This window comes from Zingiber officinale, chromosome 9B (assembly GCF_018446385.1).
Source record: "Zingiber officinale cultivar Zhangliang chromosome 9B, Zo_v1.1, whole genome shotgun sequence".
Lineage (NCBI taxonomy): Eukaryota > Viridiplantae > Streptophyta > Magnoliopsida > Zingiberales > Zingiberaceae > Zingiber > Zingiber officinale.
Window position 1 is genome coordinate 107,607,461 of NC_056003.1, and position 25,130 is coordinate 107,632,590.

General features: G+C 37.0%; 1 protein-coding gene across 2 annotated transcripts; it reads right to left on the reverse strand.

The window, feature by feature from the left end:
- Window positions 1-581: 581 nt before the first annotated feature.
- LOC122022699 (magnesium-chelatase subunit ChlD, chloroplastic) lies at window positions 582-25,031 on the reverse strand. Of its 2 annotated transcripts, none has more exons than XM_042580769.1 (15): window positions 24,682-25,031; window positions 22,834-23,012; window positions 22,036-22,120; window positions 21,643-21,959; window positions 17,703-17,826; window positions 15,684-15,776; window positions 12,546-12,641; window positions 3,521-3,658; window positions 3,171-3,371; window positions 2,730-2,885; window positions 2,378-2,485; window positions 2,030-2,164; window positions 1,782-1,946; window positions 1,034-1,154; window positions 582-968 (listed from the first exon to the last, which is right to left on the reverse strand). In XM_042580769.1, exons 1-15 carry the CDS (start codon window positions 24,934-24,936, stop codon window positions 883-885), a joined length of 2,259 nt encoding a protein of 752 aa, XP_042436703.1. In that variant the 5' UTR covers window positions 24,937-25,031; the 3' UTR covers window positions 582-882. The 2 variants fall into 2 exon arrangements, with proteins under 2 accessions (XP_042436703.1, XP_042436704.1); XM_042580770.1 differs by having other exon boundaries at window positions 22,834-22,945; window positions 24,682-24,810.
- Window positions 25,032-25,130: the final 99 nt, after the last annotated feature.

Below are 25,130 nucleotides of genomic sequence, written 5' to 3' on the forward strand. Positions count from 1 at the left end.
CAGCCTTGCTATCACCTCAGTCGCCGCCACATGTTTCCGCCTAGATATCACTGTAGTCACCCCTCCTATCGCTGTTGCTATCACCTCCTTGTCGTCGTCACTGCTGCTGCCTCACTATCGCAACAATTACTGCCTCCTATTGTCGCCACCTCGATATCGGCACAATTGTCGCCGCGATATCGATGTTGCCTTGTTGTCACTGTCGCCGCCTCACTATCACTGCAGTCTCCGCCTTCTATCACTGCTGTCACCGCCTCCTGTCACTGCTGCCGCAGCTACTGCCTCCTATCACTGCCACTACCCCTTCCACTGCCGCGCTGCCATGCTATCATGCTTCGCCTCCTGGAACCCTTCCGCCTTCAATTCCTCATGGTCATGTTGTCCTGCTTCACCTCCCGAAGCCTTCCTGCCTCCGAGCACTCACTTTCGTGCTCTGCCTCCTTGAGCCCTCAAGCCTCAAATCCCACGCTGCCAACCTCCGAGCCTGTGCTATCGTGCCACGTACTTAGCATCATTTAGAATCTGATACCATTTCCACGAGTAAAAAAATCATCATTTGTTGGACTAGAAAACATCTCATCTTCATCAATTATTGGGGATCTATCTTCTATTACCTTGCAAAAACATAAACAAAAAAAATAGCAGTACAAAGCCGGATCGGGATAAATTCAGCACAGACAGACTGAAGCTCCATACAACAGGTCAACCATGGCCCTTACATGAACATGTTACTTGCATAGAAACCTATTCTCATATACACCATTTCCTAATAAAAGACGAGTGTGTTGCCATCACCTATTCATCACACTTTCTTCACTAACCGCATCATAAATTTGAAGATAGGAAGCTGAAGGTCAATATGGAAAGTAGTGTTCCTATTTGTCATGAACTCTTCAAGACTGATAATGCCTCCTTTGTTGTGGCAGAGATGACAGCATCAGAAGCATTTGGTAAGTAGTAATATTTTCCTGTCAGATTATAAGGGTTTATTAGATGAAGCCATCAGAAAGAAATATAGATACCAAAAATTTACCTTGGGCAACTCTTGCAATCTCCTTGGCAAATCCCGTAGAAACAAATTTGTTTTCTGTGTCAATGACTAGAAGTGACATCCCTGCCTTGTATATTTTTCCAGCTACATCTAGAATCTCATCCTTCAAGAGTAAACAGTTGCAAAAGGTTTTCAAGGTAGTCTAGATCTTTTGAAAAAAAAAATTCTAGAAAAAAATCAAAGATGAATCTGATAAAACACAGGAAAGCAGTGCATTTATAATTTAATATTGAGTATAGTTTCATGAAGGTAATGAGATCCAATAGACCAAAGAAACAAGCATTAAGAGAACTTTAAAGCAACAGGAAATTCCGGTTTCAAACATCAAAACATGAATATGATATTTCTCTTTTTTGGTAAAGAAATATGATATTTCTGTTGATATTTATGTGGTTGTGACTTAACATAAAGTCCTTGAGATCAACAATACAAGGCTTTACTGCAGATCAACAATTTTTAAGGTTTCACAGAAGCGCAAGTAGATCAACTTGAAGAAACATAGTGTAAGAGCTATCCATTCAACTTTGACTTTGTAGTGTTCCAAAGTCTATGTTTCGTTGGAGGAATAAGATCAAAAAGACAAGGAGAGAAGGGGCAAAAAAATGGGATGGATCAAAAGTTGTTTACTTGGATCAAAAGTTCCATTTACCCAAATAAACAACTACTTATCCCTTTCTTCGCCAGATTATTTAGGATCCATCCCTCCAAAGTAAATGCAACCTACTCTTACCTTGAGGTCCTGTGTTGAAGGCCTAGTTGTAGCATCTGCCGTGGAAGCAGCTTCTGGATCAATGGATCTTTTCAAAGATATGTTAGCCCTTCCATCAGTAATTGCAACAATCATAATGCGTCCAACATCACCACTTTTTTCAGCATTTAATCCCACCCTAACCGCCTAAAAATGATACGCAATTTTGATTAGCCTTGAAAATTTTTAAAAAAAAACAAAATGGATGATTAAATTAAGTACAAAGATACCGTGCTTAGACCATGTGCTAAGGGAGAACCGCCGCCACATGGAAGTCTCTCAAGCCGTTTCCTAGCCATTGCTATTGACCTTGACGGAGGCAACAAAACTTCTGCACAATCTCCACGGAAAGGAATGATTGAAACCTAACCGATAGAAAAAACAAAAAGAAACATGATCACTTATTTGCATCAATTTTCCAATTAAAGTGTCAAACCAGTGGTTTGAATCCTAGTAATGGAAACTTAATCTATCTGCATTTAGTTTTGGCAATTGAATGTCTACTAATAGTCAATTGCATAGTACTTGGTTCATTCTTCTGAGGATATTTATTATTATCAAGAAGGAAACTGCAATACCTGATCCCTACTTGTATAACTTTCTGCTAATAATTGCAGTGCTGCACCTTTTGCATTTTGCATACGGTTTAATGCCATGCTTCCACTAGCATCAACCACAAAGATTACCTGCAAATACACATCCAGAAGTGTGCTCTAAGTGATCTAGATATAAAATTGTACGAGGTTCTGAATATGAATTTATGTAGAAAATAATCTGGATGAAATGGTAAATTTTGTACACTCAATCATGGATACTTAATTTAGTCTTAACATTACCTAAAATATCTTACCGGCATAAACTATGGTCTCTGCAGTTAGTTTCATAATGGGTGTTCATGTGGAACACTAAGATGCAAAAGTAAAACTATACCAGAGCACCCGCTTTTCGTGCCATTCTCTTTGCTCTCATGTCTGTTTTTTCTACATAAACTTTTCTGGACTTGCAGGTGTCTTTCTCCCGACGAAGCTTTTGATATGGTGCAGCAGCTCTCAGTGTTGCATCAACAGCCAATCGCTTAACAGGACCCTGCAAGCGGTAAATTTTATACATTGGAACCTCAATTATGACATGGACGCATTTGATTTAGCAAAAACTAAGTAGGTGTAGATTATGCTCGAATTTAATTGTGCATTGAGAGTAACCAATTTTGAGTTTTAGGCCACTGGTTTTGTTGAAGCTACAGGGAACAAAATCAAAGTAGCAAATCCTTTTGAAATGGATTTTTTTTTTTTGAACTAATACAATACATCAACTAGAGGATTATGCCAAAAATAAATAAATTATAAAAGAACATAGAAATGGACAGGTAACCTTTGGAAGCATAGGCTTAATATATCTGCCCCTATCTTCTGAAAAGATAACATTCTTTGCACGCCCAGCTTTACCTCGACGTCTTTGCGCTTGTTGAGCAAAGAACAGAAGCTTATCATCAATAATCCCACCTTCAGCATCAAAGATAAACTCATCAGGTATTTGTTGTTCCTGTTGTTCATTCTCCTGCTCATTGTCTTCCTGTTCAGACAATATTTATCATTCTCTAATAGGATTTCCTTTTGTTTTCATACCAAACAACAGATATAGATAATAATTAGAGAAACTGAAGAGATTGAAGAGAAGGTTCTAAGCAATTGATACATATTTCAAAGAGTTCTATTAGTAACCTCTGTATCTTCTTCCTCATTTTGATCCTCTGAAGAATCTTGATTTTGTGGAGGAGGTGGTGGAGGAGGCGGTGGCTGATTCTGCTGCTCTTGTAGGTTATCAGTGATAATGGACCTAGGTAGGATAACTAACTCTACCTGCAATATAGCAATATTCATGTTTAAGTTCTCACTCTATATTAAACATGAAAATCATAGAAGTGGAATCACGTTAATAAAAATGATACCAATAAATAAATGCTTTCCATAACAGACATGATGAGGAAATGAATAAAATTCACATTTTAGATTACCTACTTTCATGTCCGGCATCTTCCCTAATTTATTGTGATAACTTTTTTCTTAGTTTTTAGATTTTATTTGGATTTAATTTAATTTTTCGTGCTTAAATTAAGTGCAACGGTGTATTTGCGAAGTATATGGGCATAATTGTAAAAAGCAGAAACCTCTTTGAGAGAGACGGAGTAGAACTTGGTTGAGCTCAATTTTAATTTTCCCTATTAGACTTCAAAATTTTAAAATAAATAGAAAATTAGTGATTATAGAGGGTTTATTGTGTTGAGAGGAGAGAGAGAATGGTGGAGAAGAGTTAGATGTTTTCCTCTCACGATCTGCATCTAAGACATTCTCCGAAGTGGTAGAACATCAACAGTGGGTATAGTGATTAAGGTAGGAGTAAGACCTTACCTTCAAAACCATAACAATTCTTGTTGAGATCTCTTTGCTTTGAACTGAGTTGTTTTGCTTGATGAGCCTTGTTTATCCTCCTTTCTAATCATTAGAGTTTGGATGACAAAGGAAAGGGTTTAGAGAAGTCATATACCATCGGAAGGGAGTAAATCAGGAAACCGAAGCTAGCCTGACATGGGAGGGTAATTCCTCAGGATTTGACCTTTGCTTAATTCTGCAAACCTGCCATGTGATACAAACTAGTGGCTAAGTGATCAATAGGTTGGTGGGCATCTTTCCCTCCCTTTTGCCATGTAATCCTTTTTTCCTACATGCTTTTCTCTCATCAGAATCGAGTGAAGATCCAAGGTCCAAATTAATTTCTCTTCCAAAGGATGTGTGCCTCTTTGTTTGATCATCAAACCACACTTTAATACCACTATTGGGATTTTCACAGAAGGTGGTAGCATACTAGCATAGAGTAATTTACCATTTGAAAATTTTGAGCTAGCTTTGCTGTGATTTTAGACCAAACTAAATAAAATATAAAGGGAACAACTAATCTAATTTATCTTACCTTGTGGAGATGTGTTGAGCAACACCTCTTCTACTTTGTTCATGTAGCATGTTCTTCTTGACGTAGCACAAAGGTGCTAGCAGTCATCGTAGCGAGGAAGGTGTAGATGGTCATTGGACTAGCACTAAGAGCTATAGTGAGGAGAAAAAGAAAGAAATGAACAGGAAAAAAAAGAAGATTGTAGGAGTCTTTGTGAGTTGATACATATTATTAACGCTTGCAAGTATCCCATTTTTGAGAAATTTGTGTCAGGCTAAGGGACATTTCTGATCAACAGGAGAAAGAGAAGTAAAAAAAGGTCTTTTCTTCCTAATAGTCATACCTTTTGCATGCTAGTGATTGCATTCATTCATCTTTTCTTTTGGATGTTGAGTACCTTCCTTTGTGCATACATGATGTTTTATAGATGAGTTGTCTTAATATGTGTTTACATTAATTACATTTGACCTACGAATATCTAGGTATCATGATTAACATTTTTCCATTCCGAGTATCTACATTTATTTTATTCTGTGATTTACATAATTATGATTCGATCATTTGAAGCCATCTATTATACAAGCATAAATGCAGTGAATGAATAGTTTATCAAAATAAACTAGGAGCGATGTAATGTAGAGACACGTCTTGATTAATAAGGTGGAACATTTAGTTAATGGTGCCACAACAAATTAGGCGTATCCTGGAATGTTGATAGGATCCTTTAATGGATCTATTCAAATAAATCCTTTAACTCTATTTCCTTTTCTAACATAAGTTTTAGACATTTTCCTTTTATAAGACAAGTTTTAGATAAGATTTTCTCTTGAAAATGTATTTTTATTTTAGACTTTTTCCTTTGAAAAGGTCGTTTAGGTGTCTATTTAAAGAGACGTTATGTAATTTTGGAAGACAAGTAATTTCTCTTTTAGTTAATCAATTTCATTTGATTATTGGAGGTCGATCCCCTCGAAGTGATCACCCTATCCTCCTTTTCATTTTTCTCTTTCGATTCCACATGATAGGCCCCCGGGTTCCTATCAACTTAGTATCAGAGCACGTTCACATCATCATTGCCCTATAGTATCTCGTAGCAACTTCAACAAGTGCATGGTCTTAACCCGACTTCAAGAGAAGAAAACCAACTCTGACATGACGACCGGAGGATCTTATCCTGACGCCAAATGGGCTCTGGAATTTGAAGCTAAGCACAAGACAAGGATGGATAAACTCGAAAAAACTATGGCATCGTTGGTCACAATAGTGCAAGAATTGAAGGATCGTTTAGAAGCAGATTCCAGCTCAAGCATACTAATCAAAAAGGGAATAAATCAACAGTCTCGACAACAACAATATGACCAAGGAGTGAATTCAAATAAAGATCGAGAGCACAACCTTCAACATATGAAGGTGAAATTCCCTCGGGGAGAACAACGATCCGATTAGATGGATTTCAAGGGCTGAAAAATATTTTCGCTTCCACAGCACATCGAACAATGCAAAGGTAGAACTAGCATCTATAAACCTCGAAGGCGATGCCATCCAATGGTATGACTGGCTTGAAGCTGTCATGGGCCTCCAAAATGGGAGTAATTCAAAGAAGAACTCATCAATCGATTTGGTCCCTCCGGTTATGAGAATGTTGATGGAGAATTGGCCAAAATTTGACAGACTACAACCGTACTGGAGTACCAAGGACGATTCGAGCGACTCTCTAATCGAACTCGTGATTGGTCAGAAAAGCAATTACTAGGCACTTTTATTGAAGGACTTCGCCTTGATATACGACGAGAAGTAAAAATGAATCAACCCCGCACCATGAAGACTGCCTTATCCTTTGCACGACTACAAGAAGAGAAGATCAATGAGGAAGGAAGAAGAAATAATAAGGTAATTCATGAAAACACATTGCATTGTTCAACACCCCGTAGATTGACAAAAGAAGAGATCAAGGAAAGAATGACAAAGGGATTATGTTGGCATTGCGATGAAAAGTGGTACTGTGGTCATCAATGCAAGCAAAAGAGGATACTGATGATTGAACCAATAGAGAACTCTGAGGAAGAAGATGATTTCGATGAAGGTGAAACACAAGATAATATCAACGAAGTACAATATGACTCCATGGCAATATCAGTTCATGCCTTAGAAGGACTACAAACTCCGCAAACGATGAAGGTAAAAGGATTCATTAAAAAACAACAAGTAATGATATTTATAGATTCATGAAGCACCAACAATTTTCTAGACTCAACCTTGGTAGCAGGCTTAAACAAAAAATAGAGCAAGCATCTACATTTGATGTTAAGGTGGCGGATGGAAGATCACTTATAAGTTCAGGAAAGTGCAATAGTATTAAAATTTTCTTACCAAATTATGAATTAATGACAGATCTCTTTCTTCTTCCCCTAGATGGATGTGATGTTGTACTTGGAGCACAATGGTTGAGAACATTAAGAAACATAATATGGAATTTCTCTCAACTAACAATGCGCTTCTAAGATCAAGGAAAAGAAGTTTGTATCAGAGACAAGAGACAAAATACTATCACATCAATCAGTAGTTATCAGGCAGAGCAATTATTAAAGAAAGATTGCTCTATTTTTCTCATGCAACTCTCCATCAAAAAAGATCCTAAAGCAAATGTTAAACCTTATCGTTACCCTTACATACAAGAGGAAATTGAGAAGATTGTACAAGAGATGCTTCAGGCTGGTATCGTTCGCCCAAGTATAATTTCATATTCTTCACCAGCACTGCTTATACGAAAGAAAGACGGAAATTGGCGAATGTGTGTAGATTACCGGGCATTTAATAAAATTACAGTGAAAGACAAGTACCCCATCTCCATCATTGATGAATTACTTGATGAATTAGGAGGTTCCTCATTCTTCTCAAAGTTGGATCTTTGCTTAGACTTCCATCAGATAAGAATCCATCAACCAGGCATTCCAAAAATAGCCTTTCAGACTCATGATAATCATTATGAATTTTTAGTCATGTCTTTCGGTTTAACTAATGCACCTTCTACATTTCAAAATTTGATGAATGATATCTTCAGGCCTTACCTCCGTAAGTTTGTTTTGAATTTCTTTGATGACATCCTTGTTTATAGTTCATCGTTCGAAGATCATTTGCATCACCTTTATAAAGTACTCACTCTTTTGCGTGAGCATTCTCTTTTTGTGAAAAGAGCTAAGTGCAGCTTTGGGACAACTAAGCTGGAATACCTTGGTTATATTGTAAGCCAAAAAGGAGCAGCTACTGATCCCTCAAAAGTGCTAGTTATGATGGAGTGGCCCATCCCAAAGAGTATCAAGGCATTACGTGATTTTCTGGGTCTCATAGATGCATTTAGATGGTCACTTGAAGCAAAAAAGGTATTCAAGAATTTAAAGGAGTCTATGATGACAACACTAGTTCTTGCACTACCTAATAAGCAATTTGTCATTGAACTCGATGCATCCGAAGTTAGAATCGGAGCAGTACTTATGAATTATATGATACCATTCAAGAAAATGTTCCAGAGTTTATTGCTAAACAACCTTGAGGACAAGGTTGTTTTGAAGGGCGGTGGAATGATAGGATCCTTTAATGGATCTATTCAAATAAATCTTTTAACTTTATTTCCTTTTCTAACATATGTTTTAGACCTTTTCCTTTTATAAGACAAATTTTAGAGAAGACATTTTCAAGAGAAAATGTATTTTTATTTTATTTTTATTTTAGACCTTTTCCTTTGAAAAGGTCGTTTAGATGTCTATTTAAAGAGACGTTATGTAATTTTGGAAGACAAGTAATTTCCCTTTTAATTAATCAATTTCATTTCATTATTGGAGGTCGATCCCCTTGAAGTGATCACTCTATCCCCTTTTCATTTTTCTCTTTCGATTTTTCCACGTGATAGGCCCCGGATTCCTATCAAATTTAATTTTGATTTATCAAAGGTTGGAGGTGTTAATTAAGGTCATTGGTTGGATCTGTGATTTATTTTATTCAATGTTGAATCATTTTGTTTTGAAGTAGATTTGTATTTGGACTCAATTCGGGTCTCATTTAGGGTTTCCAAGGCACTTTTTGGTTGTTGTCAGATGTGGTTAAATTTTGACTCAGAGTGGAGTCAATTTTGGTTGTGTTTGGACTATACCAAGGATGAACCAAGTGTTATATTCTGGATATTAAAAGGGCAGCCCGGTGCACGGAATGCCGCTAATGCGGGGTCCCAAGGAAGGGTCGGACCACATTGGGTCTATTGTACGCAACCTTACCCTAAATTGCAAGAGATTGTTTCCGCGACTTGAACTCGTGACCACCAGTTACACGGCAGCAACTTTACCGTTGCACTAATGCTCCCCTTCCTATTATATTCTGAATATTATTTGAGTTAAATAAATGTTTTTAAATTTAAATTTAAAGGAACTAAATTACAACCTTACAGTAGAACCAAATCTCTTAAAAGCTGATATAGTGGTTATGAATCAGTGTTGGGGGTTAATTAGGGGTTAGATTATCTGAATGAGACTGGTCAGATGGGGATTGATTTACTTTTCCTTTTTTCTTAAAGTGGACTTGAATCGGACTTAAATCATAGGTTCTAGGATTGAATCGATTTGGACCAAATAAAAATGAACTGGATTGGCTCAATTGATGGTTCAATTCTGTTAAGATTTTGACTATTTTAGCAACTCCTTTGTTCCTTCTCCCAATTTTGTGTGAAACCCAAATGCCTTCTTCTCTCCCAGTCAGCATGAGATCGTTCAAAACCCTCTTCCCTCTCCTTGTTCTAGGGCAAAGTCATTTTTTGTTGTGTTCTTTGTTTGTATAAGGACTAGTGTTGAACTCGCTAGCCAAGCCTTCTACGCAATAAGTTAAAGTTGATAATTAGTGGTAACTAAAATCTAACGAATGATGATAACATAAAGTAGGTTTATTATTGGTAATTTAAACTTGGCTAAGTGGAGTTGGCTTTCACTTGCTATTGTTATTTGGATTCTTTAAAAGAGATAATTGATGCACATCCACCATAAACCGTGCTTTGCACATCTGTGCTCATTTTCTATTAATTTTGACCTCCAATTAAAGTGATTTATTGTTGGCTGCAGTTCTGGTTCTTATTTCTCATTTGAGGTGTGTTGTTTAGTTAAGTTATTTGCTCTAACAATACTACAGATCCACGCACTGAGTGAAGTCTTCCATTGTCGTTCAGTGGACCGACTCGAGCAGCAGATGTCATCTCAGCTGGAGTGCAGGGACTTACCCATGGTAGCATGTTTGTGATCCTTCCAAGTGATTATGGTAGGTTTACTGATGTCTGTAGTGCGGCTCTGTAAGATGATGTTAAACCAAGATAAATCGAGAAATATTGAATGTTAAATGGGGAGATGTATAGCTTATAATACCATCTTGAAAATTAAATGAGAAAAATTATACAGAGTCATCTTCCCTAGGTAGTTCCTTCTACCAATGTATATTGCCGTATTGACATATTACATATATACATCTCAGTTGTGTATTTCTATAACAACCCACGTATTTAAAACTAAATCTCTAACAACATGAAAAGTTAGCCATTACACTACTGTGTGTATAAGCAGGCTTGCATGAATCCCCTTTCATGCAAAGAAAAAAGTCAATCAAGACTTAAAAAAAAGGGCAGCCCGGTGCACGAAGCCCCCGCCATGCGGGATCCCAAGGAAGGATTCATTGTACGCAGCCTTATCCTACTTTTTATTAGTTAGAGCCCTAGAGCCAATCATTTGATGATTGTTGTATGGACTCGTTGTATCATATTCTTATATAAATAAAGGCATTGGTTTTGGTTATTATGCTTACTTGTATTGGTGCCAAATAAACTAAGTATAATAGCGTCCTTGAGTAGAGGGTTCTTACCTATATCAATCGGTCAGTTGAACCGATAGTGAGATGATATAGGGGAACACTACTCTTAATCATTCCTAGTCGAGTATTAACATTCAGGGACAATGTTAATACAACGAGACTAGCATGTAGGTCAACTCGATGACTTGATCTCACAAGTCATGGATATAGAGATATCAAGTTGACACATGGGTATGCATTGGAGAATGTATACTGAATGAGCCGCCATGAGAAAGTATCATGGATCGTTATATGAGTGTCATATACTTTCTCATGTGGCTATTAGTATGACTACTAGTCCTTGGACCTGAAGTCACCATGGATCCCTACATAAGGAGTTACGTACTTTGGCTTCGTCAAACATCACCCGTAACTGGGTGGACTATAAAGGCGATTACTGGGTATGTAACGAATTATGCAGAGGGATGTGAGTGATGTAGATGGGATCTATCCCTCCTATATGACGGGAGCGACATCGATATTCTTGATAGAGTGAGACCACGAAGTACATGGTCATGCCCAAATGAGTCAATATGAGATATTGAGCTCATTTGATTGAGTGAGTCTACTTGGAGTTCAAGATTTAAATTGATTAGAGGATGACACGGTCTATTCCTCACATTAATCAATCTAGATGTCTAGGATAGAAGGACAATGTCATATATTGTGAGAAGTCACAATTAGTAGTCACAAGGTGATGTTGGATCTCAACATTCTTATAACTTGGGTAGTAATGATGTGTTGCTAGATACCGCTCATTACTTATGCTTCTAAATGGGTTTAGGAGCATTGCCAACGTTATAAGAACCTATAGGGTCACACACAAAGGACAATTAGATGGAAATTAGGTTCATATGATGAACCAAGAGGATTAGATTCATGTGATGAATCAAATTGGATTAAGAGTAATCCTAATTGAGCTAATCGAGTTGGACTCAAGTTGATTCATGTGTTCAATGAGTCTAATTTAGATTATGACTCATTGAATCAATTTAATTAAATGAATTAGATTCATTATATTAAATTGGTTTGAATCAAATGGTTAGATTAGATCAACCATGAGAGAGATTTGGTCGAGTTTGACTTGACTTGAGAAGGAAGATGAAAGGTCAAGTTTGACTTGACCATTTGCCACCTCATTTGTGAGTTGGCATTAGGAGAACCAATGATGATGTGCCACATCATCAAGGCTAGCACATGTGTGTGTCACCTCATGGAGGTTACAAATCCCTTTTCAATTTAATGTGGTCGGCCACATTAAATGAGAAGGAGTTACACATGTGGCCGGCCACTTTTGTGAGTGAATGAGATTGATTTTTCATTCAAGCCAATTGATTCCATCATCTTCCTCCTTGCATCTTCTTGCTCTCCCTCTCCTCCTCCTTGGCCGAGACCCTCTAGGAGTGCTAGCACACTCTAAGGCTCTCCCTCCATTGATTTGTTCGTGTGGATACTTCTAGAGGAGTGTCTACTTTGACACTCTCGAGATCCAGCACCCTTTGGACGAGCGGGATTGCGAAGGGCAACGCATCAAGGGTAAAAAGCTCTTCTCCTAGTGTAGATCTAGGCTTTAGTAAACTCGTACTCGAATTTTTTGTTTTATTTTACTTCGCACGGATCCGGTGGCATGGGAATCGGGGTTTCTGCAACGTGAAAAAGCGGTTTTTGCGGCCCGAAATTCCCAACACTTTTTGCAAGAGGATGTTTCCAAGATTCGAACCCATTACCTTTTGGTCACATGACAACAACTTTACCATTGCGCCAAGGCTCCCCTTCTCAATCAAGACTTAAAAGATCAATTAAAATGGAAAACTACAATGAGAAACGTCTGCCTTTCTATAAGAATGTCCTATATGAAAAACTACAATGAGAAACTTTTGTAAATATTTAGTAATGAGTTCTCAATATTTGGCAGGAGCTTACAGCTTTTTTCAGATCATCCACATAGACTTTTTCACGCCCCTCCAGAGCAGCTAGACATTTTGCTACTCGAGCAGCAAATAATTCAGCTCTATGTCCCTATCAAAAGGATCATTGTTTAAGAAAATGTCAGAGTAGGCATGTAAATAGCGAACAGGTAGATTATCTGCATATGTAAACCAATAAACAAATAGTCCAACCTCTCTGTTACATCAGTCAATATTAATAACTACAAATTTTCAATGTTCCATAAAGAGCAGCACTCTGAGAAATGATTTATTTCAGAGGGAAATAAGGGAAATGACCATTTGTGTGCACAATAGGCAAATTATCCTAAAAAGACTTAAATTTATAATTTGTACGGATCAACATCTGAGTGTGCTACATTATGACATTCACAATTGTACTATCCAATTATTTTTATTTTGGTGAGATTAAAACCGTAAGGTCATGTACAGCAAACATAGTATTTTGAGTACCAAATTGGTTTGATCGGAAACCACAAAACGGCCTTTTAAAAAATTGCTAGATGATTTTTTAGTGTTTATATGTTTCTGTAAGGATATGAATCCCTCAACATGTGAGTAAGTCTAACATTTTAGTGAAAATTGATTATATCCAAGTGCAATTGTTTTATGGAAATAGTAAAACAATATTTTAAAGTAATTTATAAGTATCAGATAGATAAGCATTCGCATGATCCTTCTGTTGTGAAAATTGGATCATCATGAAACATGTGAATCCAGAGACACGTTTTTGGTCATTGGTTACAAACATAATATGTTATATAAAAACTAATGAAACGTCCCATCACTGCTACAAAATATTTAAGAACTATGTAGTTAATGATTAGTTGAAGAAGATTTAAACTGTCAAAAATATTAGCATATATGTAGGGGAATGAAATATTCTTTGCTCTATCTTCTCTTCTTCTGACAAAATATTATTGTTGGAAAAGATGCAAGTACCGCAAACATGTTTTAAGTTTAACACAACCAAATAGTATTGGTATGGATGGGAAAATGACAAGTGTGGCATCTGTTTTTTCTAGTGGGCTTAAATCCCACTCCACAATCACTTCAAGAACTTGATTCGAATGAGGAATAGATAGGGAAACGAAGCACAAAGGCCAAGCCAAACAATGATCACTCTTGGAAGTTAATTCTTTCCATAGCCCAGAGATCAACCTTGGATGCTATAAAGTAACCATCCAGCACAAGCTGTTAATAATGTCCTTAGTGGTTTCATTGGACAAAAGGTCAACAATTTTGCACAACATCAATGGCCAAACATCTTTTTCTGGGGAAGGCTCATAGTATTTTACTGAAGATACACAAGGACAACCACTCCTTTCATTCAAAGTCAACAATAGTAGGGCATGACCACTCCTTATTTCCCATTGATTTTTCTTTCATATTTGTTTTAGTATGTGACAAGGGTATGATTCACCCCTTAGGTAACTTAGATCATGATAAACGAAAGAAAGAAGAGGTTCTTGACAAAGATATGGTGGAAATCAGTTTTAATTGTCCTCAAGTATTAAAGCACCTTGTACAATGCCATTAAGTGATCGTTGACCTTTGACACCAGCAGTGTTCGACACCATCCTGCCAATTATTGCAACTCCGCTCTATTCCATGCACATTATGCTTGGATGAGAGATATGAGGGCGATGAGGGAAAGTGACAAAAAGATGCACATAAATGATCTTCATATCTAATTTTGAAGTCATTCCTTCCCTGACCTCATATATTCAAAAATCATAGGGCAGGATGGAAGAAATAAAACTTGCAAGTTGACATAAACAAGGATAGCTGGCTAGGCTACTCATTCCTATAACCACTACAAGAAATACAATAAAAAGTGTCCACTTTTAGTGGAGGACATGTAATGGCATTTGCCAAAGCTCCCATTTAGTGTGAATCATTTTTTAGCCTCCATAAAGTCGTCACAATGACCCCTACTAATTCTCTTCTATGGTGAGAATTATAATTGACCCTCACCAAAGGGTCACACCCATTACAAGTATTGGTGGCACTATAAAATTATTCACACTAATTAACTTTTTTTTTAAAGTAAGAAATGTGCTTAACCCTCACTAAAGATCCACCAATTATAATTATTAATGAGAGTAAAAGTTACTCTCCCCAACTCACTTTTATCATGAGTATTTTATTGTGATCTTCATTATAAGAGTTGTGTCAGTGCCCAAATAATTCATGCACCACTCGACTTCAAGCCTAGCCCAACCTGCACCTTTATTTGTCAAATTAATTTTTTGGTAATATTTAAAAAAAAACTATTATAACTACTAATATCAAGTAATATTATTTTTTTAACAATATTCAATTTTATTTTTTACTCTTTATTATTTTATTAATAATTTCAAGAACAAATAAATATTCTAAAAATAATTGGGACCTAGTTGTGCAAGGCATGGTCCTACTACTCTTCAAGGATATACTTTAAATGGGTCATTTCATCATTGGTGAGAACCAAAAGGTTCTCATAAATAATTTGTTCAGTGGGGGAACACTAGGAGTCCACACTAATTCATTAACTTTTAGTGGGGAGGATTGACCCATTACAAATAACTTTTGATGGGGTCACTTTTTAACACCTAAGCTTTTACTTATGCGACTTTAGGTGCAGAACTCCGCTAGAAGACCATTGTCTAATAGTGCAACTCACTACAAAACTAGTCAGGGAAAACTAGCACTAGAAATACCAAATCCTCATATACGATATATCAATTAAATTTAGATTACGCACCAAAGTCTGGTCATGCTTTACTGCCTTATTTTGTTAACCAATAAGAAAGCTCTTAACCAGCATATCTATAATATGGGTTAATACAATATTCACATGAAGGGAGCACAAATTCCTCAAATGTTACTTGAAGTGAATCCTGTTAAGACCTCTTCTATGCAACTTCATGAAAAAAAGCATAAATAGAAAGTGGATACACCTGACCAAACAAAGGTCAAGAAGCATGAATAATTTCCAACCTAGAAATTAGGGTCTTCAAACTGATAGGTAAAATCTTAATTATATCCAATGAATGGAAACAGGCAAGGATGTGTTTACAGACCAGAGAGAGAGATGAAGATAAGACTATATTTATAGTTTCAAGATGTGAACCTGACAGCCTCCTCGTATTGATTCCATAACCAGATATTTCAGCTGATCCCTAGTGATGGTGACATCCTTCAGATACTCTCTTGCCAAAATGATCTGTATAGCAGTGCTTTTCAAATTTAGACTGTTATTATCTTAGACTAGGTTACAGACAGGATCAGTCATTTTTTAACTTGAGAAATATTTCAAATGCATCTTTACTGTGAGACATCTCATTTTTAGCACCAAATCAAAGGGAAACATGCAAGTCATAATTAATAACATGAATAGTTTTTAATCTGCTGATTTGCTCAAACTGGCTAATGTCTAACTAAGGACTGCCCTGAAGAGCATCATAACACAAGACTCTAAAACCTATGAAATTTCAAGCAGAAGAAAATGGATTGAGTGTACCAATACCAAAAGTCCAAAAATTGAACCGACCTTTTTTGCTGCAACTCAATTAGGATTTAACTGTTTACAGTACGAATATCCACGCTATAGAAATGAAACATAAACAGGTATGCCTGATATGAAAGCTAACAGTAAGGAAGTGTGTATAAAATTTCTTAACAAGGTCCAAATCATGGAAGGGAAATAAAAGCCCAGTTTCATGTTGGTAAAGAATACAAGAAAGAGAGAAATCTAACTTGAATTTTAAAGAAAGCGGAGAATATATTTGTTGAACATACTTATGTGGCAAAAGGCGATTCGCTCGCCCCCAGCGCCCCCGCTAACCCGTCCCTAGGCCAACACGGAGGAGGTAAATCACGGGTGGCTACTAGCCATTAGTGCAAGTGGTAAGGCATGGGGGAAGGCATGCATTTGCTGAACATACTTAGATTGAGAGAGAGAGAGAGAAATAATGGGAAAAATAGCCTAAACGCAGATTGCGTCATTGTTGATGATTCGTCTTCACAGTTTTCTGAAGGTGGAGAAATTTACTCAAAAGCCTCAAACTAGATGAAGTAATCTGCTTCCAAAATGAATATATCTAAAGCACAAAAGAACGATATGCAGTTAAATTGACTCTTCCATGTATCTTGATCACCTCCTAAAGCATTTCTGTCATTACATACAGTTGCTATCCTCAAATGGTTTAATATCTTAGTTGTTCAGTTTTGACAGTCTGGTCAAAAATAGGAAGATAAACAGACCAAGAATCCATATTAGAGTGATGAAAATGCACAATTTAAATTGCAATTATATCGCAAGTTGGAAGCAAAGAGCAAAGAAAAAATAAGTAGTCTGCAATTTTTATGGTAATTAAAAAAAAAGGGCAGCCCGGTGCACGAAGCTCCCGCCATGCGGGGTCCCAGGGAAAGATCCATTGTACGCAGCCTTATCCTGCTTTTTGCAAGAGGCTATTTACAGGATTCGAACCCATGACCTTTTGGTCACATGGCAACAACTTTACCATTGCGCCAAGGCTCCCCTTCTAATTTTTATGGTAATTGAAAGTGTGAAATATCATTCTAATAATTGTTTGTTTGCTGCATCAAACAAACATTACGAAAATTGGAATGTCATCAATTCTCTGATATGGAAAACCAAGATAGAAATCTTTGAGCTTATATAAAAGAAATTATCATGACAGATAAACTAAAACTTAATGTTCAGTTCTGATTCAATGGGTCCCACCAGTCAGGTCCTGTGAATTAATTGAGGTGTTGATGCAAATACTTTCAAAATGCCTATACTATATGAAGAATGCTTACATTCTACTTTCACTTTAAGTAAAGTAAATTCGATCATGGGATCCAACTGGGTCATATTTCTAAATTAAACATATATGATCTGATACTGGCTTCAACTTGTCAAATTCAAATGACACCTCAGACCACTATTCAAAATTTATGATTTTGTTCCGGTTGTCGATCTGTACCACCCACCAACAAGTATCATTGGAAAAATATGGTGCAAAAAAAAGAACATATATCGAGTCATTTGTGATTTGATTCCATTACCAATTTTTCTATTGTTATTTGAAACCACAATAAACAAAAAGCAAAACCAAGAAAACAGAGCATATATTAGCAAAACCTGAGTCCTAGCATATTCAGTTTCTTCCTCGACAACTGTATAAACCTCTTTGCTTTTTTCCTGAAATTTTGTTGCAATACCAACTGCAGCAACTCTGTCATCAAGGTTCATTGGAAGATCTGCACTGCGATGAAATGATGTAAACATAGAGTAAGCAAAACTAGTAAAAATGTGTGCTTTGCTACAACGTTCAAAGTCTCAAGTGAATAAATGAAAATCAAGTAACAGTAATAACAACACTCGAGGTTTAAAATCTCAAGCCGTATCATGTTGGTGTTTCATTGGAAGGGGAGGACAAAGGAGATGATGAAGAAGAAGAGATACAATTATATGCCTAACTTCAGACTTTATGTTTCATTTGGAATGATACAGCTTTGACTTTATATTGTATGGACATGAGCTACAAAAAAATATATATTATTTCAATTCATCTAGCCACGTTTTATACCATGTCAAAAGGTGTTGAATGTACACACTCATCCATATGATTGGCATAACAGCATAGGATTGATTACCTGTGCCATAATATCAAATACGTTTTGACCATGCATTGTGGTACGGTATGAGATTTCAAATTATGACCATTAATACCACTTGGACTACTTGAGGCATTCACCTATCAATGCCATTGCATGGCACTCAACCCCAACCGCACCTCCACTAACAGTAGCATGCTTTATAGACAAGCATGCTAATATCTATGTCAAAGCCAGAAGAAAGGTAAAAATATCTTGATAAGTCACTATAGTGGTGAAATCATCTACCAGCTAGATGCTATTGAGGCTATTGATCTACCTCTCATCGGGAAGCATACTTCAAGTAATTGATATACAACTCTGAAGTTGGTTGGATGAGGTTATTATTCATATGTCCTGAATCTAATGGACACTTCTCTCTTTGCACATAATATTCATTTTTGGATTCCCTTTTAGATAAAGGTGTCAAAGGTCATGCTCAAGCTGGCACGACCAAAACCCACATTAAGGTGTCAAAGGTCGTGCCTAGGCTCAACAAGGCCAAGGCCCTCATTGGCCCGATTACAGTCGTGTTGATTTGGGCATGGCTCACCTCATGCCATGTCATGCTTGTGCCATAGTCCAATTTAAGTGGGAGTCACACCTAGCTCGAGCCTAGGCTTGGAAGCATGTCTCTTTAGTGCTAAACCCTAGTGTATGGGCCTTTTATTTTTTAGATCAATTAAAAATAATAAAAATTTGACATTTATTTAACTAATATATAGGTTATTTTATAATTTTTAATAAATGAATCAGAATGGGAAATGAAAAATGATTTTTTTTTATCTCCATTCAAGTTGTTCATCCTTCCTTGGGTCAGTTATCTACCATGGTTTCAAATTTTGAGATGTGACGTTCGGCAATGGCAAAAAATTTCATTCCACCTACCGACATGCAAGAAGCTCACAAACCCTACGCAAGTGAACAAGTCCTTCAATAATTCTACCTTTATCACAAACCCTATACCTTTGTGATGAGCTCCACCCAAGCCTTCCACCTTCATTACAAGTTTTCCACCTTCGTTGCAAGTCTTTTCTTAGGACTAGACTTTTACCTTTGTGATGAGCTCCACCCAAGCCTTCCACCTTCATTACAAGTCTTCCACCTTCGTGGCAAGTCTTTTATTAGAACTAGACTTCATTGCAAGCGTCTTGTGCCTTTGTCACAAGTTTCGCACAAGTTGTGAGCAGCCTCAACCTTCATCATGAGCATTGCCAAATCACGAACTCCTTCCATGAGTGTTTGCACCTTTGTTGAAAACTCTAGAAAAATTGCGTGCTCCTTCCACAAGCATCTTTCCCCTTAGTTGCAAGCTCTAGTGGAGCTACAAGCTCCTTCTACAACTCTCTGCCAAGCTTGAGCATCTTTAATGACCTGCTTCTGAGCAACAAGCTTCTTTCGCGACCTGAAACTTTCAAGTAAGCCTCCTCTTCCTCTTCTTCCTTCCCCTCGTCCTTTTCCTCCTTCCCCTCCTTCTCAAAGCAACCAACCATAGTTGAATGTTAGATATTGAGTTTTCATGTATTTAATTTTGTGCATCTTAACTTATTTTAAAAAAAAAAAAAAATAGATGACGAAGCAAGTTGAACTGAAATGACATATTTGATTTTGGGCGTCAAGTTGAAGTTGAATTGGGTTTAGAAGAACCCATCGATTTGGGATGGTGATTAGGGTCACGTGGGTTTGAACCCGGGGAGATTGTGAACCAAATTTTAAGTAGAGGTTATATTCTAATTTAGTCACGTTGGAAAAAATCAAAGGATTTTTTAAGTAGTTTGGGGTTATGTAACCTCTCTCTCTTAGTGTTGTCAAACCGTGGAGGGAGGGGTGGCCCATTACAAACCCGTCATATGGCAAGGCGGGGTGGGCCGACCCACCATCCTTGCGGGCTAGGAAATCCCCAACCTAACCTAAGGTGGGTTACGGGTTAGGCAGGTCAAAAAATATAAAAAAAACTTGAAATTTTTAAGTTTGGGTTGCCCTTTAGGCAGGTCAAACTAATGAGCCCGTTAAATTTTCTACTTTAATTTTAAATTTTGGAAAGAAAAAAAATTCTCAACCTGCGACCAACCCAAGCTCACCACGAGCCAACCCTCACGGATCGCGAGCTTAGGCGAGTCGGCCCTCCTAGACCCGCCTTAAAATGGGTTGATAAAATTTCAACATAATCCACTTAAATTGTTTGATGGGGAGGGGCAACCCAATGGGCTAATCCAAATTGATGGCTCTACTCTCTCTCTCCCCCCCCCCCCCCCCCCCAATCCGTCCCTCTTCTCACCTATGCACCTCTCTTTCTCTCTTCCATGTGAGATCGTCGCCACACAAAATCCACGTGCACTATAAGCCTTCACCACCAATGCAGCCTCTTTTATTGGCTTCTCCCTTTCTGTCTCTTGTTTTCTATATCTCTCTTTTTTGTTCTCTCATGTGACCATCACTCAATGTCGCCGCTGTTGAGCCTAGGGAGATGGACTGTCGGCGAATCTCTCTCTCCCTTTAACTGCCTCTCGCATCCACCCCCCCACCCCCCTTCACTCTAGAAATTGTCTCTTGGATCTTTTGAATAGCCAAATTGACTAATACAAGACGAGATTGATCGTCAAGATACATTCAGAGTTATGGTGTGGATTACTTAGAGGCATTCTCCTATTATTCATCTCAATTTGGCCTATGTTCTTTTTTCTAGTAGTTAATCAGTTCATAGATATTTTATATGGATATCAAAAACACTTTCTGATATAGTGTCTCTTGTAAGAAGTGTGTATGGAATGACCTTTTTAGTTGTATTCTTTAGGGGAAAGTAAAATATGCAACCTCTAAAAGGCAATCCATGGTCTCAAACAAGCCGTTGGCATGGTTTCAAAGGTTTTTCTCAAGCCATCAACCATATTGGTAACAAGAGCAAGAAAATAGTTCACTTAGTTATTTATAGCACCACCAAGATTTTAATCTTGGCAGTTTATGTTGCTAACATTTGTTTAACAAGAAATCAAGTGCAGGGCATAGTAGAAATTAAAAAATTATGTACATTTGAAAGGCAAATTTATTATCAATTATCTGGGAGGCTACATTATTTTCTGAGAGTGGAATTTTCTTTTAGTTGTGAAGGAATATCTCTATCTCAAATAAATTATACAATTGAATATTATATATACAAGCTAATGTTTAAACGTTTTGGATATTTACAAGTTGATTTACATATCTACCAATTTGTTAGCTTCAATTACATCTTCCTATCAGTATACAGGGTAGGGCACTTTGGGAGTCCTTTTCCTTCAAAAAGAAAGCATCATAAAAATTTAAGTTGTATTTGTAGACTAATCTTTATTAGGCATACATAATCATAATATCCAAGTCCTAAGTTAGAGGCATAGTTAGTTATAAACAAAATGGCCAATGTGAATCATTTATTGCATGATACATACCTTAAATTAATTGCTATACGATCAAGCAAGTGTTCACGTACTGAACCTTCCTCTGGGTTGTATGTAGCAATAAGAAGTGGCTTGCAAGGATGTTGAAAGCTTATTCCTTCTCTCTCCACAATATTAATTCCATCAGTTAGAACATTTAGAAGCAGATTGCTGATCCCCTCATCCAAAAGATTTATCTCATCAACATAGAGGACTCCTCTGTGTGCTTGTGCAAGTAGACCAGGTTGAAATACAGTAGTTCCTGATTTTATAGACTCCTCTACATCAACAGATCCAAGAAGCCTGTCTTCTGTAACTCCAAGTGGAATCTTTAAACCATTTACAAAGTACATTATATCATTATCAACAATATTTGAATAGCATTGGTGTCATTTGAGTTTTCACCTGAACAAAAGGTGTCTTAACAATTTGAGTCATAACATTACCAGCAGAGTCATACTCCACCCGTTCAGTTAATCCATATTCCCATCTGAACAATAGCTAATCATTAGCAAATAGAAACTAAATTTAGAAATACGAAAACAAAGTGTGGATAGCACATCTAAGATAATTTCTTCTTTAGAAAATAAATTAATGACTCTAACTGGATATTGTGACTAGAACAGAAAGATCAAGCAAAACTTTAGTAGAAACAACCCAACAGGTGTTCAAATAATGATTCAGTGATTAACAAGTTTTGACGTTACATCTACAAGTTGCTTTGCTAAAAGTTAGCAAATTTTTAACAATGAATAGCACTCTAAATGGATGCCTCTACAGATGAACCTTGTTGAAACATACTAATAATTGTATTCAAAAAATGAAGCACCAAGAGCCCTTGGACTAACTCGGTCATTTCCTAATAAAGAGATACACCTGTTAGAAGGTTCATGGCTAGAACTACCACTATGTGATATATGGATATTGATAATACAATGTTAGAAGGCTTAGAATCAGTATCTTCTTTGACAAGGTTCATGACCAAGTGCGACTTGCATAAGAAAATTCATGTGTTCAAAAACTATAAGTGAAAATGAAATAACAGTTTTTTTAAAAATTTGTGTAAGTGTCCTTAAGTTGTGTAAAAAAAAAACCTGAAATGTCTACTCTATAGTGTACACTTAGCAGCTACTCATTTTACTATGGACGAGTCTATGCAATTTGCCTAAATCAGTGGAACATTGCAAATGAACAAAATCTTACTCTCCTGGGCAGTTGGGGTCTGCATTAGATATTGAACCAGACACTACTTCAATTGGTGGAAGTACGGCATGCAATCCGCGCGCCATCACTGTCTTTGCTGTTCCCCGCTTACCTGAGATGGCAATACCTCCTATCTCACAATCAATGGCACCGAGAAGCAAGGCAGTTTTAATAGCATCCTTTACAGGAAAAAGTAAAAAAATGTCATTCTTAGAACTAGAAAAATCAAGGATATGGAGGACAAAAAATGTTGTTTGCCAAGATACAAATGAAGATCCAGATGACATGAGTAAAAGAAAAAGAAGAGTGTAAAAAATTGCCACACATGAATACATAATACTAAAGAGATACTTAAGGTTTAACAATTCATAAGCATGACTAACAAAATATATTATAGCATACAATACTTGCAAATGAATGTGCGCATACCCTTGTACAAATATTTCTCATACTTAACATGCATAAGTTTTAGGCACTTGCATCCATATACACTATATTGAGCAATCAAAACCAAGAGAAAATTAACCATGCTTACAACTGGGGGCTGGTGAAATAAATTTAATAGGCAACCATAACTCAAATAGACTCCAGTGAATACATTCAAAAGCTGAAGGATTCAAAGAAAACAAAATAAATATGTTGAAACCTCAAAGGCACAGAGATGGAATGATGTTTTGGACATTAACTTTTGTGCCTCACTTGTCATGATTTAACTCATGTCATCTATGTGAACATCAATGAAGAAAGATGTGTTGCAAAATTATAGCTAAATTATATACAATATTTTTTACATTAAAAGATGCTACATTACTTTATAGTAAATTGCATGTAAATTAAGGCACATGACTATCTATTATTGCATTGAAAAAGAAGAGACAAGCAACAATGTTTTGTACATATTTATGATAACATGATTCTCAAACTATAGTAGTTCTAAAAAAATATTTGTAATATGTATTACACATATGATGAATAGAACAATAACAACATAACCATACAAATGGTGGAAAATTTTGACAAGATAATATAAGTTAAGGATAATTTATACTTTGCGACTGAAATATTATCCGAAGAACAGAATATTTCAGTGATATTTGGAATTCTTTGCTATCCATTAGGCAATTAATGCACTTTGAATTGGATTGAATAAATCCAGGATTTGCATGCTAAAAGAACTCCTGTTGGGACCATATTAATCTTTTTGATTAGTTTCTTCATATGAATTGTTAGATTGCTACAAAATTTAGGATGACTATTGAAATGATCATCCTGTTTCTTCCAACTTTTCCAAATGACTATAGCTTGCCAAGAACAAAATTATTTATTTCCAATATTTATTTTCTCCAGGAATGAAGTTTCAACAAAGGCATAACAGATCAAACTACTAAATAGTTCGACTTCAGGAGAAAAGAAAGGGAATTTTCATTAACTACATTGTAAATTTTTATAAAAAAACGAATCTACTATGATATCATGGATCCCATAATTATTTACTTATTTTTCACAGACCATAATAATTTCCAGCAATCATCTAGGCTGCACTGCAATTAGCGCAATCTGTAAGCTAGAGAGAATAAAGTAGTTGGATTAAGGAAAAGAACCGGACATCTAGAAAACCACATTAATGCAAAATTCATAATTGCAAAACCTAAATCGTCACTGAAACCAACAGACAAACTGAAGTCCTTTTTGCATAGCAGCAGAAACCTACCAGCATCAATTGGACAGTTTCAAATATCAATAACACTTAAATCTAAGATTTGTCTGACTATTGGAAGCAAAGGAAAATAAAGAAACAAGACAGTGAGCAGCGTTCAGGTACTAAGATGCTGGTTTTCACTCCTCTACCTGCCCAACCACTGCGGCCAAGGGGAAGTACTGCCTGCCATAATCCACGTCTCCGATGGGCTTCTCTATGGTTGTGGCGATAGCGCCATTGCTTGAGTCGATCGTGGCAGCAGCCGAAGCGGCGACGACTCGGCGCGGTGGGCGCGGTGTTCCGGCGACGGAGTTGAGGGTGAAAGCGGGTCTGTTTCTGAACGGGAAGAGAAAGGACGGCGGGGAGATGATAAACTTGGACGGAGCAAAGACAGGGGCCGCCATCGGTGAACTCCGGCGGTATTTGGATCGCACTGCTATCAGCTTCCGCTTTATCTGTTTGATTTGGGTGGCTCACTCGCTCTCGCTTGTGGAGGAGTCGCAGGCTTAGCCGTTTATGCCTCCAATGGGATTTTAGCACGTCAAGCCACGTAAATGACAATTGTTGATTTGTTATCAATAATTCCACGTTGTCCGTC